The 18106-nt window shown below is 42.8% G+C and overlaps 1 protein-coding gene across 1 annotated transcript in view; it reads left to right on the forward strand.

The window, feature by feature from the left end:
* Positions 1-17621, forward strand: part of PLOD1 (procollagen-lysine,2-oxoglutarate 5-dioxygenase 1) — a 48932-nt gene extending 31311 nt beyond the window's left edge. Inside the window, exons 11-19 of the mRNA XM_040326093.1 lie at positions 1688-1792; positions 1893-2018; positions 2298-2439; positions 5577-5690; positions 6702-6767; positions 9492-9596; positions 13341-13487; positions 15351-15476; positions 16829-17621. Coding sequence (XP_040182027.1) covers positions 1688-1792; positions 1893-2018; positions 2298-2439; positions 5577-5690; positions 6702-6767; positions 9492-9596; positions 13341-13487; positions 15351-15476; positions 16829-16984 — 1087 coding nt within the window. The 3' untranslated portion in view covers positions 16985-17621. The remainder of the gene's footprint in view (positions 1-1687; positions 1793-1892; positions 2019-2297; positions 2440-5576; positions 5691-6701; positions 6768-9491; positions 9597-13340; positions 13488-15350; positions 15477-16828) is intronic.
* Positions 17622-18106: the final 485 nt, after the last annotated feature.

Consider the following 18106-nt stretch of genomic DNA (forward strand, 5'->3'; position numbering starts at 1 on the left):
AGATGTCTGTGGATATTACAGTGGGGGGAGATGTCTGTGGATATTACAGTGGGGGAGATGTCTGTGGATATTACAGTGGGGGAGATGTCTGTGGATATTACAGTGGGGGAGATGTCTGTGGATATTACAGTGGGGGAGATGTCTGTGGATATTACAGTGGGGGAGATGTCTGTGGATATTACAGTGGGGGGGATGTCTAGGGATATTACAGTGGGGGAGATGTCTGTGGATATTACAGTGGGGGAGATGTCTGTGGATATTACAGTGGGGGAGATATCTGTGGATATTACAGTGGGGGGATGTCTGTGGATATTACAGTGGGGGAGATGTCTGTAGATATTAGAGTGAGGAGATGTCTGTGGATATTACAGGGGGGAGATGTCTGTGGATATTACAGTGGGGGAGATGTCTATGGATATTACAGTGGGGGGAGATGTCTGTGGATATTACAGTGGGGGAGATGTCTGTGGATATTACAGTGGGGGAGATGTCTGTGGATATTACAGTGGGGGGAGTTGTCTGTGGATATTACAGTGGGGGAGATGTCTGTGGATATTACAGTGGGGGAGATGTCTGTGGATATTACAGTGGGGGAGATGTCTGTGGATATTACAGTGGGGGAGATGTCTGTGGATATTACAGTGGGGGAGATGTCTGTGGATATTACAGTGGGGGGGATGTCTAGGGATATTACAGTGGGGGAGATGTCTGTGGATATTACAGTGGGGGAGATGTCTGTGGATATTACAGTGGGGGAGATATCTGTGGATATTACAGTGGGGGGATGTCTGTGGATATTACAGTGGGGGAGATGTCTGTGGATATTACAGTGGGGGAGATGTCTGTGGATATTAGAGTGAGGAGATGTCTGTGGATATTACAGGGGGGAGATGTCTGTGGATATTACAGTGGGGGAGATGTCTATGGATATTACAGTGGGGGGAGATGTCTGTGGATATTACAGTGGGGGAGATGTCTGTGGATATTACAGTGGGGGAGATGTCTGTGGATATTACAGTGGGGGGAGTTGTCTGTGGATATTACAGTGGGGGAGATGTCTGTGGATATTACAGTGGGGGAGATGTCTGTGGATATTACAGTGGGGGAGATGTCTGTGGATATTACAGTGGGGGGGGGGGGAGATGTCTGTGGATATTACAGTGGGGGGGGGGGGGAGATGTCTGTGGATATTACAGTGGGGGGGGGGGGAGTTGTCTGTGGATATTACAATTGGGACTATATATGGTGGTGATCCGAAAAATGTATGTGCGTTATAATTAATCAAAATTAGTCGATTAATCGATTAAAAATAATCGATTAATCGAACACAAAAATTTTAATCAATAGCAGCCCTAAAAAAACTGTTCTCAGGACTTCTGGCAGTGCCAAGGCTGAGTGGTATTTGCTGAAATAGTTTCAAAGAGCCAACCACTTATTGTGCCCCTCTCTGTCCTATTTGACTGATGCCTTGGCACCCGGCTGCACAGTATTTGGGAATTGAATTAGGAATGCAGGTTCTTTTTTTTATTGTACAAATTTTTTTTTTTTAGAACTATGTACTAAAAGATTGTTCTGTAGATGTAAATTGTTCTCCTAAAATCCCATTTAGTTTAACAATCATATTTGTATGTATTTTTACCTTTGATAGATTTTTCCTTTTAATTTTGTACTTCTCTCCCCCTTCCAGGGATATGTGTCGGCAGAACTTGGAGTGTGAATATTATTTCAGCATTGACGTGCAGGTGGTGCTGAAAAATGCCAGCATACTACAGACGCTCATAGAACAAAACAAGTATGTTGTGGTTATCACTTTATCCCTTTAAAGTGAACCTATTGTGATGGTTGAAGCAATGCTCTGCATAGGTCTAACAGGTCACCATGTCTCCCCTCAGGTCCATCCTCTGCCCAATGGTCAGCCGGGTTCAGGACTTTTGGTCCAATTTCTGGGGGGCGCTGAGCAAAGAGGGGTTCTACGCCCGATCAGAGGATTATATCGACATCGTCCAGAGACAGAGAATGTGAGTATATTTACCGGTCCTTTTAAGCAAGGATTTCAGGGCAGACCAGGGCTGAAAAAGTTCTGCCGTCTGCGTGCAGAACAAGTTCACGGCCAACGCCCTTCGGACAAAATTCCACGGATTTGTCCGATGGAAATCCGATCGTGTGTACGAGGCTTAAGGCCAAAATTTCAGTGACACCACAAAGCTGCTGGTAAAACGAATCTGATTGTAACATCTGTGGTTATATTATGTCGGGATAAATCTGTGCTCATCTAATTACTGACTCTGTGCTTACAGCGGCATCTGGAACGTCCCATACATCAACAGTGTGTATCTGGTGAAAGGCAGCGCGCTCCGGACTAAACTCAACCAGTACGACATGTTCCGCAGTGGCCACCTGGACCCCGATATGGCGTTTTGTGACAACGTCCGCAAACAGGTCACTATAACATGAAAGAGGGCGGGGCCCGGGGGTAGAGGGCAGTCTAGCTTCCAGGATGGGTAATATGCACGATAGGATCATAGAATAGTCAGCCATTTAAGGTAACTCTAGCTGTTTAAGGACTATGATATTGTCAGGAGGAAGGGGTTAATAAAGTTTGCAATTCATATAAAAGCTGATATAAACCCAATTTCTAAAATCTTATATTAGCTTTTATATTCTTTCCAATATTTCTAAATCTTAAAGTGGAGTTCCACCCATAAATATAACATTACATCAGTAGTTTTAAAAAAAATGTCATTAGTCCTTTAAGAAATTTTTTTTTTTTTTTTAGATGCCTTCAAAGTGTTGTTGCTAGGCAGAATAGTTAATCTTCCCTCTTCCTGCACCTAGGTGCTTAATGCTTCCTAACCTACACCGCACAGACTCCTGGGAATGTAGTGGGTGTAACTTTCCAGGAGTCTGTGCACTCCCCAGTCTAGAAGAATCATGTGACTTGGACAGTACAGGTGCTGAAACCTGATCTGAAACCTATTACACTGCTTGTGCAGCACTGAGCATGTGCGAGATCTGCAAGGCTGAAATCCAGGAAGTCATACAGTCTGGCTTCATGATGCCCACACTTAAGATGGCCCCAGTCGATTTCTATTTTATAAAGTGTCTAATGCTGTAACAACCTAACAAAACGGACCTTAGTTTACAGACTAACTTTACTAGAATACATTAAGCTTGTGTATTACAGGGGTATTTATATTTAAAAAGTGAAATTGTGGCCGATACTCCGCTTTAAACCTTCACTTAAAAATTATAATCCCTGGTGATCCTACCATGACTAGTTCTTGTTCAGGCACTTCCTGGTATAGGGTGAGCGGTGACAACGTTCTGACCCGTCTCTCAATTGTTTCATAAATGCTATTAAGTAGACATGGTTCATTGTAGTCACCATCAGGCATTTGGCCCTGAAAAATGAGTTTTGTTTTCGTTTTAATTTGTTTTTTGCTATTTTTAAGAAATTTGAAAATTCGTAATTCGAGAATTCAGAAATTCAAAAATCCAAATCTTCAGTTTTTCAAATTTTCGAATTTTGCAATTTCAAATTTCCGAAATTTCAAATTTCCGAAATGTCGATATTCCAAAATTAAAATACAATTTTACTTTTTGAAATTTCGAATTTCCTAACTCCGAATTTTGGAATTTGGAACTTTCAGATTTCAGATTTTTCGAATTTCAGATGTTGGCATTTAGAATATACAAATTTTCGAATTTCTCAACTTCGAATTTTCGAATTTCTAAAATTTTGAATTTCCTCATTTCTTAATTTTGAATTTCATAAATTTTGATATTCCGAACTTCGAATTATCGAATTTCAGAAACTTTAAATTTCCGATTTTCGAAGTTTCGAATTTTCAAGGCTTCCGGTATTCTGAAATTCAGAATTTTTGGGAATTTGGAAATCTGAAAATCCGGAAATAAAAAAAATCAAGCATTTCTGAAATTTGAAAATTCGTAATTCAGAAATTCGAGAATTCAGAAATTCGAGAATTCAGAAATTCGAAGATCCAAATCTTCAGTTTTTCGAATTTCCAATTTTGCAATTTTCAAATTACCGAAATTTCTAATTTCCGAAATTCCGATATTCAAAAATTAAAATACAATTAGAATTTTTGAAATTTCCAATTTCCTAACTCCGAATTTTGGAATTTGGAACTTTCGAATTTCAGATTTTGGAATTTAGAATATACAAATTTTCGAATTTCCCAACTTTGAATTTTCGGATTTTGATTTTTCAAATTTCCGAATTTTCGAATTTCTAAAATTTTGAATTTCTTCATTTAGAAATTTTGAATTTCATAAATTTTGATATTCCGAACTTCGAATTATCGAATTTCAGAAATTTAGAATTTCCGATTTTCAAAGTTTTGAATTTTCAAGGTTCCGGTATTCTGAAATTCAAAATTTTCGGGAATTTTGAAATCCGGAAATTGAAAAATGTGGACATTTCAGAATTAACTAATATGTCAAAATTTGTCAAACAAATTCGGAACTAACGAATTGCACATGTCTAATAATTATTATCCTCTTCACGCCGACTATATGCATATATGTAGCCCTGTGTAAAGCACTTACCTGCTGAGAGCGCTGTGCGCACTCCTAGCACGGTAGACATCGCTTTACCGGAAAGCTCATGATGCATACTAGCGATCAGGAGCTTTCCAATCATGTGACCACTGTGACAGCCAATCACACCCTGAATGCCCGCCTCTGCCTCCCGACATTTAGAGCCCTTAAAGGGCCAGGAGGCAGCTGGCGGGAAAGAAGGGGGGGGGGGGAAGCAATATCACTAGTCTGCATTGCATTATCAAAGTTTTATAGATTTTTAAGGTTAACTCCACTTCTGTGGGGAAAAATACATAAATATTATAGAATATATAATCGCTATACAAGCCATTATTGTACTTGAATGTTATTAAAACATTGTAATTGTCTGTAAAATTCAATGCAATATGGCAGCATGGAGGCGTTCTGTACAATAATGGTGTACAGAACACCCCCAGAAATGTCATTTCCTGCCTGTGGGATTGGCTCACTCATTTTCCTAGACCTCTGCATTAATGTACAAGTCAGATTTTAAGCTTCCTCTGCAAAAGAAACAATAGTTTTGGTGAGATATTCCCCAACGGATAAATACTTAGACACTGAGAGCACTGAGAGTTCACCAGGTGATTATAATGTACCAGACCCTCCTATTCAGAAAGAGTCTGCTCACCACATGGAGAAATAAAGCACTGTTTCTCCAGAACAATGAAAGGTGCGATTCTGCTACAAAGTTTGTTAAAATCCCTACAACCTATATCAATCACCAGAAGGAATTGTTTTTCCATAAACAAAAGTGGAGTAGCATTTTAAGCTTTAATGTCTACATTCTCACATATGGTGGAAACCTTACTGAACTCTGTATGTACACCATTCCCACTCCGTAGGGGAAAACACAAGCGCTAATGTCACCTGAGATAGTTTGTCACCTCTGTGTGTGTGTGTGTGTGTGTGTGTGTCTGGGGAGAGCTGTCTGGGTGTGTGACTCCAATATGGCGTGTGTGTCACTTATCATGTAATGACCGCTTTCTCTCTTCCAGGGAGTTTTCATGTTTGTGACCAACCGGCAATTGTTTGGCCACCTCCTGTCTCTGGAGAATTATCAGACCAGCCACCTCAATAATGACCTGTGGCAGATCTTTCAGAACACCCAGGTGAGACGGCAATAGATAAAACTTCCCGAAATCTATGAAGATGAGACCTGGGAATTGTATGCCTCAGGAGTCTCCGAAATGAACCCAAAGCAGTATCTATCTATCTATCTATCTATCTATCTATCTATCTATCTATCTATCTATCTATCTATCTATCTATCTATCTATCTATCTTTCTGTCTGTTTATCCTTCTACCCTTCTATCTATCTATCTATCTATCTATCTATCTATCTATCTATCTATCTATCTATCTATCTATCTATCTATCCTTCTGTTTATCCATATATCCTTCTATCCTATCTATCTATCTATCCATCTATCTCTATCTATCCTTTTATTTTTCTATCTATTCATCTACCCTTCTATCTATCTATCTATCTATCTATCTATCTATCTATCTATCTATCTATCTATCTATCTATCTATCTATCCTCCTATCCATCTATCTATCCATCTATCTATCCTTTTATCTTTCTATCTATCCGTCTATCCTTCTATCCTTCTATCCTTCTATCTATCTATCTATCTATCTATCTATCTATCTATCTATCTATCTATCTATGCCTTTGTGGTATTCATCTTGGATTTTTCTCTTTTCTCTCCCTCTTTTTTTTTCTGTTGTTGTTTTCTCTCTTCTTTTCTATCTCTTTCTCTCTCATATATCTATCTTCTCACTTAAAATGTCATTATATTGCTTAAATTCTTCAGTTTATTTAATTAATCTTTACCTTTAATTCCTTTCCACTGTCTACTTGATAGATAAATATACAGTGTGTGTGTGTGTGTATGTATGTGTGTGTGTGTATGTATGTATGTGTGTGTGTGTGTGTGTGTATATATATATATATATATATATATATATATATATACGTATGTATGTGTATATATATATATATATATATATATATATATATATATATATATATATATATACATATATATATATATATATAGAGAGAGAGATTAAGCATATTTTATTGTAATAAAATACATATGATTTCAATAAACAGGACTGGAAAGAAAAGTACATCCACCCCAATCACAGTTTTGCCCTCAATGGAAACAATATTGAATCGGTAAGTCTTACCTTAAAGGGGAACTCTGGTCATTCTACGTTTTTCTTCTTCTAGCTAGATGCAAAATAAACCATTTTCATGTATACAATGCTATCGGTGAATGTTAAGGTTGTACAAACTGTTTTTCTGGGTATAGTCTGTAGTATACAGTATATTTAGTATATAGTCCTAGGTACCGTATTTATCTGCGTATAACACGCACCCTAACATTTAAGAGGGAAGCTTCAGGAAAAAAACTTTCCACAGCCCCCGCGTATAACACGCAGGCACAGTTTACCCTCTATTTTCAGGGTAAAAAGTGAGTGTTATACGCCAATAGAAACAGTATATATGTAGTATATAGGAGGAACAATATTTGTTCATTACATATTATATTGTAGTATGGGAAGCTCTCTCCGAGGGGGTTACCTTGCGGGCGCTCTCCCGTGTCATACACTTGGTGTCCATAGCTGCCGAGTGTATGGCTCAGCCCTGCCCCTGCGGCCACGTCATACGTTTTGATTGACTGCAGCGGGAGCCAATGGCTGCACTGCTATCAATCCATCCAATGAAGAGCCGAGAAGTCATGAAGAGAGCAACGCGGGATCGCGCCCACGGAAGTTCGAGGCTCGGGTAAGTAAAATGGGGTCGGGGGGGGGGGGGGGGGGGGCCGGACAGTGCAAGGTGTTTTTTCACCTTAGTGCATAGGATGCATTAAGGTGAAAAAACACAAGGGTTTACAACTCCTTTTAATAGAATCCAGAGACCATGTGATCTAACCTGCCTAGGCTTTAGGCCATATGACCGAGCTTGGAGAACATTTTATTTTATTTATGACACAAAAAATGCACTTAAAATAACATTTGTGCTTTTCTTATTCTGACATTCCGATTCATGTGAAGGGGGAATTATAATGACCAATCAACATTTTTTTCCGCCCACCTTTTTAAAGAGATTAAATTGTTTGAAAACCTAAAATTCTATAGTTTCCAAAGAGCTGAGGGTCCGTAACACATCCCTCAAAATCACAGAACATAAAATTGGGCTCTAGACCGATATAACGGACACAAATTAATGCAGCTCTTTTCCATAAAATGTATTTTTTTTTTTAAATACAAGTAGTCACCAGACCGTGACCTGAATTAGCCTCCTCCAGTCTTTGTACAGCAGAGCTAGATTAAGATGATCAGAATCTCCCTGCTCATTATAGTCATACGCATCAAGGCCCATGGGTAAGACTGCTTTTATAAGCATTTTTTATTAACCACTTCATTACTGGGCACTTAAACCCCCTTCGTGCCCAGACCAATTTTCAGCTTTCAGCGCTGACGCATTTTGAATGACAATTGCGCGGTCATACAACACTGTACCCAAATTATATTTTTATCATTTTTTTCCCCAATAGAGCTTTCTTTTGGTGGTATTTGATCACCTCTGCGATTTTTATTTTTTGCGCTATAAACAAAAAAAGACAGAAAATTAAAAAAAAACACAATATTTTTTACTTTTTGTTATAATAATATCCCAATTTTTTTATATTTTTTTCCTCTGTTTAGGCCGATACGTATTCTTCTACATATTATTGTTAAAAAAAAATCACAATAAGCGTATATTGATAGGTTTGAGCAAAATTTATAGCGCCTACAAAATAGGGGATAGATTTATGATTTATTTTTTATTTTTTACTAGTAATGGGCGGCAATCTGCGATTTTTTTTTTTTTTGTCAGGCCTGCGATATTGCGACGAACATATCGGACACTTTTGACACAATTTTGGGACCATTCACATTTATACAGCGATCGGTGCTATAAAAATGCACTAATTACTGTGTAAATGTGACTGGCAGGGAAGGGGTTAACACTAGGGGGTGAGGAAGGGGTTAAATGTATTCCCTGGGTGTGGTCTAACTGTGGGGGGAGGGGGACTGACTGGGGGAAGTGACTGATGCCGTGTCCCTATGTACAAGGGAAACAGATCGGTCTCCTCTCTCCCTGACAGGACGTGGAGCTCTGTGTTTACACACAGAGCTCCATACCCCTGCTGTTGCCGCCGATCGCGGGTACCCGGCGGACATCGCGGCCGCCAGGCACTCGCATCGGCTTCCTAGCGATGCGCCAGGCACAGTGTTTCCCCGCTGCGCGCCCCCAGGGGCGCGCACAGGGAATGTAAACAACAGGATGTCCAGGGTTGTCCACCCGGCACTTGAGAGCCGCGCTCTGGACGTCTTTTGTCTATAGTGCGGATCTCAAGTGGTTAATAATAATAATAAAGAGCTGCAGAGAGAGAAGCAGTACAAGGGGCCAGGCAGTTTATGCGCTGACAAGAAGCATGCCGAAAGGAGGAGAGAGCAGAGTGACAGAGATGAGCTCATTACTGTGCTGCTTCTCCTTTCACTGTGCAGTCACAGATTTGGCGTGGGTCCAGTACAACCTGGGCACAGAGAAGGTGGGTTGAACAATGCTGGGCATCAGACAGGGGACATCTAGTTGCAGAAAAAAATAGCATTGTGGGAAATGGGGGATTTTTCGAATGGAAGGTGAATTTTGAAGCAAAAGCTTATTATTTTATCTTTTAATTGATTATTTATATATCTTTGTTTTGGACGACATTCTGCCTAAATAGAGATTTATTGGCAATAGGATCTGTAGAACTTGTACAAGTTTTTCTATTTTGTATTATGTAATGCTGTGTATGTGTGCTTGCTCTGCTTCTCGGTAATCACAGATGTTGTTTGGTATCCCCAGCCATGCCCCGATGTCTACTGGTTCCCAATTTTCACAGATACAGCCTGTGATGAGCTGGTGGAGGAAATGGAGCACTTTGGTCAGTGGTCAAGTGGAAGTAAACAGGTAAGAGAGCTGCTGAATATCATTCTTCAGGTTCACAAATCCTATGGTGGATAAAATGCCATATATACAGTATATAGATCAACCATAACTTTATGACCCCCTCCACCATCTAATATTGAGTAGGTCCCCCTTTTGCCACCAAAACAACCATGACCAGCCGAGGTATGGATGCCACTATCTACCACCAAGCCATCAGTAGCAGTTCCTTAAAATCCTGTAGGTTTCAAGGTGGGGCATCCATGGATCAGACTTGTTTTTCCAGCGCATTTCACAGATGCTCGAAGGACTGAGATCTGGAAAATTTGGAGGCTAAGGCCCGGATTCACATAGCACTTGCGCCGACGTATCTCGAGATACGCCGCGTAAGTGCAAATATGCACCGTCGCATCTGTGCGCCGGGCCCACAAAACTAAGATACGCCTAAGAACAGGCTTCATTCCACCGACGTAACTTGCCTACGCCCCGGCGTAGAGTGGGCGCATATTTACGCTGGACGCATGTGGCGCTCCCATTGATTTTCTATTCAAATATGCAAATGAGGGAGATACGGCGATTCACGATCGTACGTGCGCCCAACGCAGGCTACGCGATGTGCGCGTAAGTCGTACGTCCGGCGTAAAGTTAAGCCCCATAAAGGAGGTGTAACTCAGCAGCAGACATGCAAAGGTCTGCACCAGGGAACACAAGCCGACGTATTTTACGTTGGACGTGAATATGACTAGGCGTAGGTTGCGTTCACGCCGTAGGCAGTGATTCGGCGTATCTAAGGCAGTAGTTCCGACATATTTGTGAGCATGCGCACTGGGATGCGTCCACAGGACGGCGCATGCGCAGTTGTTGATACGTATCTATCTGGCGCTCGGCCCATCATTTGCATGGGGTCACGCCTCATTAGCATGGCTCACGCCCACCTCCACTTACGCCGACTTACGCCTTGGAAACACAGCGCAGTTTTGAGAGGATGTGCTTTGTGAATTCCATGCTTGCCTCTCTGCGCTGCGTCGGCGTACCGTACAGGAGATACGCTGCGGCGGCATAAATGTGCGCCGCTGACTGTGAATCCGGGCCTAAGTCAACACCTTGTATCAACTCCTGTTCCTCAAACCATTCTTGAAGCATTTTTGCAGTATGGCAGGGTGCATTACTCTGCTGAAAAGGGCCACAGCCACCAGGGAACACAGTTTTCAAGAAGGGGTGTAGTTGGTCAGCAACAATGTTTAGGTAGGTGGTACATGTCAAGTAACATGCACATGAATGGCAGGACCCTAGGTTTCCATGCAAATCTTTGCCCAAAGCCTCTGCTTGCCTTCATCCCATACTGCATCCTGGGGGCATCTCTTCCCCAGGTAAGTGACGCACACGCACCCGGCCATACACATGGGCCTAGATTCACATACGGCCGCTCTACGTTGCGCGGGCGTAGCGTATCGTATTTACGCTATGCCGCCGCAACTTAGAGAGGCAAGTGCTGTTTTCACAAAGCACTTGCGTCCTAAGTTACGGCGGCGTAGCGTAAATGGGCCGGCGTAAGCGCGCGTAATTTAAAGTAGGCTGGTAGGGGGCGTGTTGTATTTAAATGAGGCTTGACCCCATGTAGATGCATGGCTGAACGAACGGCGCATGCGCAGTATCACGTCGTATTTACGCCCAAAGATACGTCGGCTCAATGCCTGTGACGTGAACGTTACTTACGCACAGCCCTATTCGCGTACGACTTACGCAAACGACGTAAAAAGATACGCTTGTTCCGACGTCCATACTTTGCATGGGCTGCGCCACCTAGAGACCAGCTTTATCTTTACGCCGGCGTAAGTCTTACGTAAACAGCGTAACTAATTGCGACAGGGCGTACGTACGTTCGTGAATCGGCGTATCTTGCTCATTTACATATTCAATGCGGAAATCAAAAAAGCGCCACCTAGCGGGCAGCGTAATTATTGCACCCCAAGATACGACGGCGTAGGAGACTTACGCCGCTCGTATCTTGGCCAAATCTATGCGTAACTGATTCTATGAATCAGCCGCATAGATACGCCGGCGGCCATTCGGACTTCCAACGGCGTATCTGGAGATACGCCGTCTTAAGTCTTTGTGAATCTGGGCCATGATGTAAAAGAAAGTGTGATCCACCGGACCAGGCAACCTTCTTCCTTTGCCCAGTGGTCCAGTTCTAATGCTCTCACCTGCCCATGGTGTCTCCACACTGTCAGAATACAATGACACAGTGGGGAGGATTCCTACATCCACACTGAATGGTTCCGTTTTTTTGGCTGCGAACTTGGTCTGCATACACACATTTTCAGCCAACGTAAACCAAACCACATGGTTTTTCAGCTCTTTACCGCCACCCTTTGGGCAACTTTTGCTATTGTTGTCTGATGTTTAGCATTGGTTCTGAGCATGCGTGTTTGTACTTTGGATTTTAGTCTGACGGATTTGTGTACACACGATCGGATAATCCGACGGAACAAATGTTTGAGAGCATGCACAGCCAACATTTGTTGGTGGAAAATTCCGACAACAGTTGTCCGATGGAGTATACAGACTGTCGGAATGTCCGATAAAACACATCCGTCAGATAATTGTTGTCAAGATATCCGATTGTGTGTACGGGCCTTTACACTATTGTCCCAAATGACATTGCCAGTTGTCATGGGGTGGGGGTCCCTGAAAGCGTTGCTATGGGACCCCGAAAATTGTAGTTCTGCCCTTAACCACTTAAGCCTCGGACCAAAATGCAGGTAAAGGACCAGGCCCCTTTTTGCGATTCGGGACTGCGTCGCTTTAACTGACAATTGCGCGGTCGTGCGACGTGGCTCCCAAACAAAATTGGCGTCCTTTTTTTCCCACAAATAGAGCTTTCTTTTGGTGCTATTTGATCACCTCTGCGGTTTTTATTTTTTGCGCTATAAACAAAAATAGAGCAACAATTTTGAAAAAAAATCAATATTTTTTACTTTTTGCTATAATAAATATCCCCCAAAAATATATAAAAAACAATTTTTTTCCTCAGTTTAGGCCGATACGTATGCTTCTACATATTTTTGGTAAAAAAAAATCGCAATAAGCGTTTATCGGTTGGTTTACGCAAAATTTATAGCGTTTACAAAATAGGGGATAGTTTTATTGCATTTATATTATTTATTTATTGTCATTTTCACAGCAAAAAATGCATTTTAAAAAGCATTCTTTATTGGGAGTTAACCACAGGGGGCACTGAAGGGGTTATGTTTCACCTAGTGTGTGTTTACAACTGTAGGGGGGTGTGGCTGTAGGAGTGACGTCATCGATTATGTCTCTCTATAAAGGGGATGACACAATCAATGCAGCCGCCACAGTGAAGACATGTTTACACGCGGCTTTCCCCGTTCTTCAGTTCCGGGGACCGATCGCGGGACCCCAGTGGCGATCGGGTCTCGGGGTCCCGGAGCTTCGGACCGCGAGCTGGGTAGATGTAAAGGACGTACCGGTACGTCGATCTGCCCAGCCGTGCCATTCTGCCGACGTATATCGTCGTGCGGCGGTCGTTAAGTGGTTAAAATATAAGATTTGTTTCTGCTGTATCATTTTTTTTCTCTCTGTTTATTATAAAAGATGTTGCTGTTTAGTGCTTACAAAAAACATCCAAAATAAGGTGCACAGTGCCACCTAGAGGCCAATAACAGACCACACATTTTACAGATAACATGACGGTTAATAGGTAATGTATTGGCAATAACGATCTCTCCTTTTGCTGTATTGCAGGACCAGCGGCTGGAGGGAGGGTATGAAAACGTCCCAACTATCGACATTCATATGAACCAGATCAACTATGAAAAAGAATGGCACAAGTTTCTGCTGGACTTTATAGCGCCAGTGACTGAAAAAATGTTCCCCGGTTATTACACGCGGGTGGGTATTCCCGGCCCTGACCTTTGCGGAATGTTAATCCTTATACTTGTAATTCATTATAAAGGTGTATCAAATATTTAAAAAAGCAACATTTACAATATTGAAACCTGTAGAGATCTTTAATCTTAGTTGAAAAGTCTTATAAGGGTCAGGGTGCTATTTGATGCTTCTGGTCACCAATTCAGTTTATAATGTAGTGAAACGTTCAGTAAATGACTTTACTAGAGAGGTGGCCAGTGTCATTAAAAGCTCAAATCCACTTTTTGTTTGAAGTGGCTAAATGTATTCCTGGTGTATGAAAAGAGAAAGTGTATAAAGTCTTACAGTTCATTTTCTGTAAGACCGTCCCCTGCCAATATGCTGCAGAAGAGGACTTTTTTCTGTATGTGGAAGCAGTGGCGTCTCTGCAGAGGTCTGCCGTACCCACTGCAGGGGCATCACTATGGGGTGACACCGGGCCCGTCGCTACACACTGTTCTATATTGGTTTCAGCAGAGCGGTGCAAGCCATGCGGGGGAGGCACCATGTAACACTCCCCAGTCAGGTTAAGCTGTCGCTCTGGGATTGCCAATGTCTCCCGAGGCAGCCGGAGTTGGTGGGCAGAGCTGGGGTGTGGCTGCCTCCTCCACTCCTCACACAGACTCCTTCACTCTGGCTGATCCTGTAGCTAAAGAAGGAGAAAGAGGCAAAGACACAGCAGCCCCGGGTGTCTTCATCTGCAGGCCTGCTGTAAGTGACTGAGCACACCGTCACTACAAACCTGCCCTATACCACCCTAACCTGCCCTATACCACCCTAACCTGCCTCTATACCACTCTAACCTGCCTCTATACCACTCTAACCTGCCTCTATACCACCTTACCTGCCTCTATACCACCATAACCTGCCCTATACCACCCCAGTCTGCCTCTATACCACCCCAACCTGCCTCTATACCACCATAACCTGCCTCTACACCACCGTAACCTGCCCTATACCACCACAACCTGCCTCTATACCACCCTAACCTGCCTCTAAACCACAGTAACCTGCCCTATACCACCCCAACCTGCCTCTATACTACCCCAACCTGCCCTTTATCACCTCAACCTGCCCTTTACCACCTCAACCTGCCCTTTACTACCCGAACCTGCCCTCTACCACCCCAACCTGCCCCTGTACCACCCCAACCTGCCCCTATACCACCACAACCTGCCTCATATTACCCCAACCTGCCTCATACCACCTCAACCTGCCTCTATACTACCCCAACCTGCCCTATACCACCCTAACTTGTCACTATACCACCCTAGCCTACCTGCAGGGCATTGTGCAGCCTAGACAGGTAAGGGGGTGACACTCTGTTTTACCACACCAAGTGAAACCAACCCCAGTGACTCCACTGGCCCCCTGTCAGTCAGAGACAGAGTTCTTCCATTAGCAGGGAGCATAAGCTTTTCAGACTGCAGAGCTATGTAGCATGCTGGACCTCTGCAGCAAGACCACTGCTTCCACTCAGAGAACAAGGTTCCTTTTCTACAGCATGCTGGCAGAAGACAGGCTTTTCTACTCGGTCTGTGGCTGCTTTCTAAAGATGAACTGTAAGACCTTTTTGTCTAGATGCACCTAGAATTTATCGGATTTAAATCAAATGTTCAGTTGGGTTTAAAGTCTTTAACCATTAAATCTTATTTCAAACTGTAGAGCAGCCAGGTGAACCGTTGTGCCCTTCTAGTTGCGTCTCAGTATGGAAAGCAATGTTGGTGAATGGGCCTGCAGCTTCACCGGCTTTTTGGATAGTTACTTTTTTTTATAGTGTTTCCCTTATTTATCTGTAGGATTGCCTGGCAATATCTCACACTCTCTCTGTGTTTATCCTCCCAGGCTCAGTTTGATTTGGCCTTCGTTGTACGGTACAAACCGGATGAACAGCCCCTCCTGGAACCCCACCATGATGCCTCCACTTTTACAATCAATATCGCTCTAAACAGCGTGGGCGAGGATTACGAGGTCAGTCACCCCCACAGAGGTCCCACGTCTCGGTTGCCTGTTAAATAATTGGCCCGCTCTAGCATAATGTGTTTGAAAGAAGAACTGTCTGTGTTGTCCCACAAGTTCCTTTTTTTATTTCTTTTATTTCAGAATGGGTTATTGATCTGAATGGTAGTGATGAACCTTCATGTTTCATTCATCTGCAGATCAAAGGCATGACTTTCCATCTGCATATGATGTCAGTTAAAGTGGTTGTAAAGTCAGAGGCCGGGATTCAGAGAGATCGGCGCATCTTTAGATAGGCGTACCGCATCTCATATGCGCTACACCGACGTAACATTGAGAGGCAAGCTGAGTATTCACAAAGCACTTGCTCCCATATTTACGCCGGCGTAACGTAAACGGGCCGGCGTAAGCACGCGTAATTCAAAGTAGCAAGGCAGTGGGCGTGTTGTATTATAATGAATCGTGACCCCATGTAAATGTAGCGCCGAATGAACGGCGCATGCGCGCACATTCTCAGAATCACGTTGAATTTACTCCCTAAGATACGCCGGGTCCATTCATGCAACATGAACGTAACCTACGCCCAGCCCCATTCACGTACGACTTACGTAAACAACGTAAAATACAACGCTGTTCCCGCACCCATACCTTAACATAACTTACCCCTGCTTTATGAGGGGTAAACTTACGCCGGACGTACGCCTTACGTAAACGGCTTAGCTTACTGCGACGGGCGCAAGTACGTCTCGTGAATCGGCGTATCTAGCTCATTTACATATGCAACGCGTAAATCAACGGAAGCGCCCCTAGCGGCCAGCATAAATATGCACCCAAGATACGACGGAGTAGGAGACTTGCGTCGGTCGTATCTTGCCAAAATTCAGGCGTATCTGCTTTCCTGAATAAGCGTATAGATACGACGGCGCACATTTTGACTTACAACGGCGTATATAGAGATACGTTGTCGTAAGTCCTTTCTTAATCCCGACCAGAAGTTTTTTTTTATCTTAATGCATTAAGATAAAAAAAACTTCTGTTTGCAGCCCCTCTATATCTTACCGGACGCCCCATCTCGGTCCAGCGATGTTCACAAGTGTCTCAACTATCCGAGACTCTCCCTCCTGATTCCTGATAAAAGGTCCATACCAGGAGTGTGGAAATTGCTCTTGTTCATAGGTGGTATACAGGTGTGAGAGCTAAAGTGTTTTTATTTCTCATTGAACATGTATTTTACATTGCTGTGTATTATCTGCAGAATTTTTCCATGACGGGAGGGATTTTCTTTCTGAATATGATTTGATGACACGCAATTTTATACCTTTTTGTAATGACCGGTCCCTGAATGGTCTTCTTTTATCTTGCAGGGAGGTGGCTGCAGGTTCATTCGTTATGACTGTTCTATCAGAGCTCCCAGGAAAGGTTGGGCATTGATGCACCCAGGAAGACTGACGCATTACCACGAAGGGCTTCGCGTCACGAAAGGCGTCCGATACATTTCAGTCTCCTTTGTGGATCCTTAGGAGGAAACTTTAGGCGGACAAAACTTTTCTGAGAAGTTACAATGTAACTCTGATAAAGTGTTATGAAAGAGGGGTGAAGTTAGCTGACAATTTTCCAGAAGATCAATGACCGGGCAACTGCACAGATCAGAACAAAGTGGAGCATCAAATTCATTTTAAATAAGAAGGACTGATAAATTTACAATGGTGAACCGCCAAGCATAGCCAACAAACTGTGAACCCTCCCCCCACCCTCCATTCTTCCTTATGTAGAAGAAATTCCAAATCCTCAGCTGATGTCCCAAAACGTAATTTTGTTTTGAGGTTGTGAACACTCAGTCCAGTACGGAACCCCCAAGAGCCGGTCACCCAATTTTCAATTGTTATCCATTTTTTGTCATTCGTTTTCCATTGTGATTGTTTATCCCATGCAGTGCTGCTACGCACGTGCCTTGTTTCATTTATTAATTTGAATCCTTTCTTTTCTTTAAAGAAAAAAAACAAAAAAATGTTTGTATGGGGGGAAACAAAAATATTGTCCTCAACACTATAGAAGACAAATGACATGGTGTGAAAACAGGCTGATCACTATTGTATAACAATTTGATACACCAGGAGATCTGTTTATAAAACCTTTGATGGACGAATGTCGCACACATTTGTGTATGATCAATGAATTTTGCCTATATTTTCTCTAACATTTTAATTTGTATGATCATCGGCTCCATCTAGTAGCCAAAGAGTGGTATATTTTCTCATTGAGATGTTTCAGAAAACTATACTGCATTTTGGCCACTAGATGGTGTATATGCCACATATAATAGATTAACTCCAATATCTACAGTATAGGAGTTAAAGCGGAGCTCCAGACTCCTTCAGAAAAAAAAAGTCAGGAGCTACAACTACTTTAGCTGCTGACGTTGAATATTAGGACACTTACCTGTCCATGAATCCATCGCTGTCTTCCCCCGAGCTCTTTTGTGCAGCCACCACCATCTCTGGTAAGGGAAAACGGCAGTGAAGCCTTGCGACTTCACAGCCGGTTCTCTACTGTGCAAAGCACACTGCACTTTGTGAATGGCCCAGCAGCGGGGGAAGAGGTGAACTTCCGCATGAATGTGACTAAAACCTTGTGAGCTTTTA

Source organism: Rana temporaria, chromosome 10 (assembly GCF_905171775.1).
Source record: "Rana temporaria chromosome 10, aRanTem1.1, whole genome shotgun sequence".
Taxonomy (NCBI): domain Eukaryota; kingdom Metazoa; phylum Chordata; class Amphibia; order Anura; family Ranidae; genus Rana; species Rana temporaria.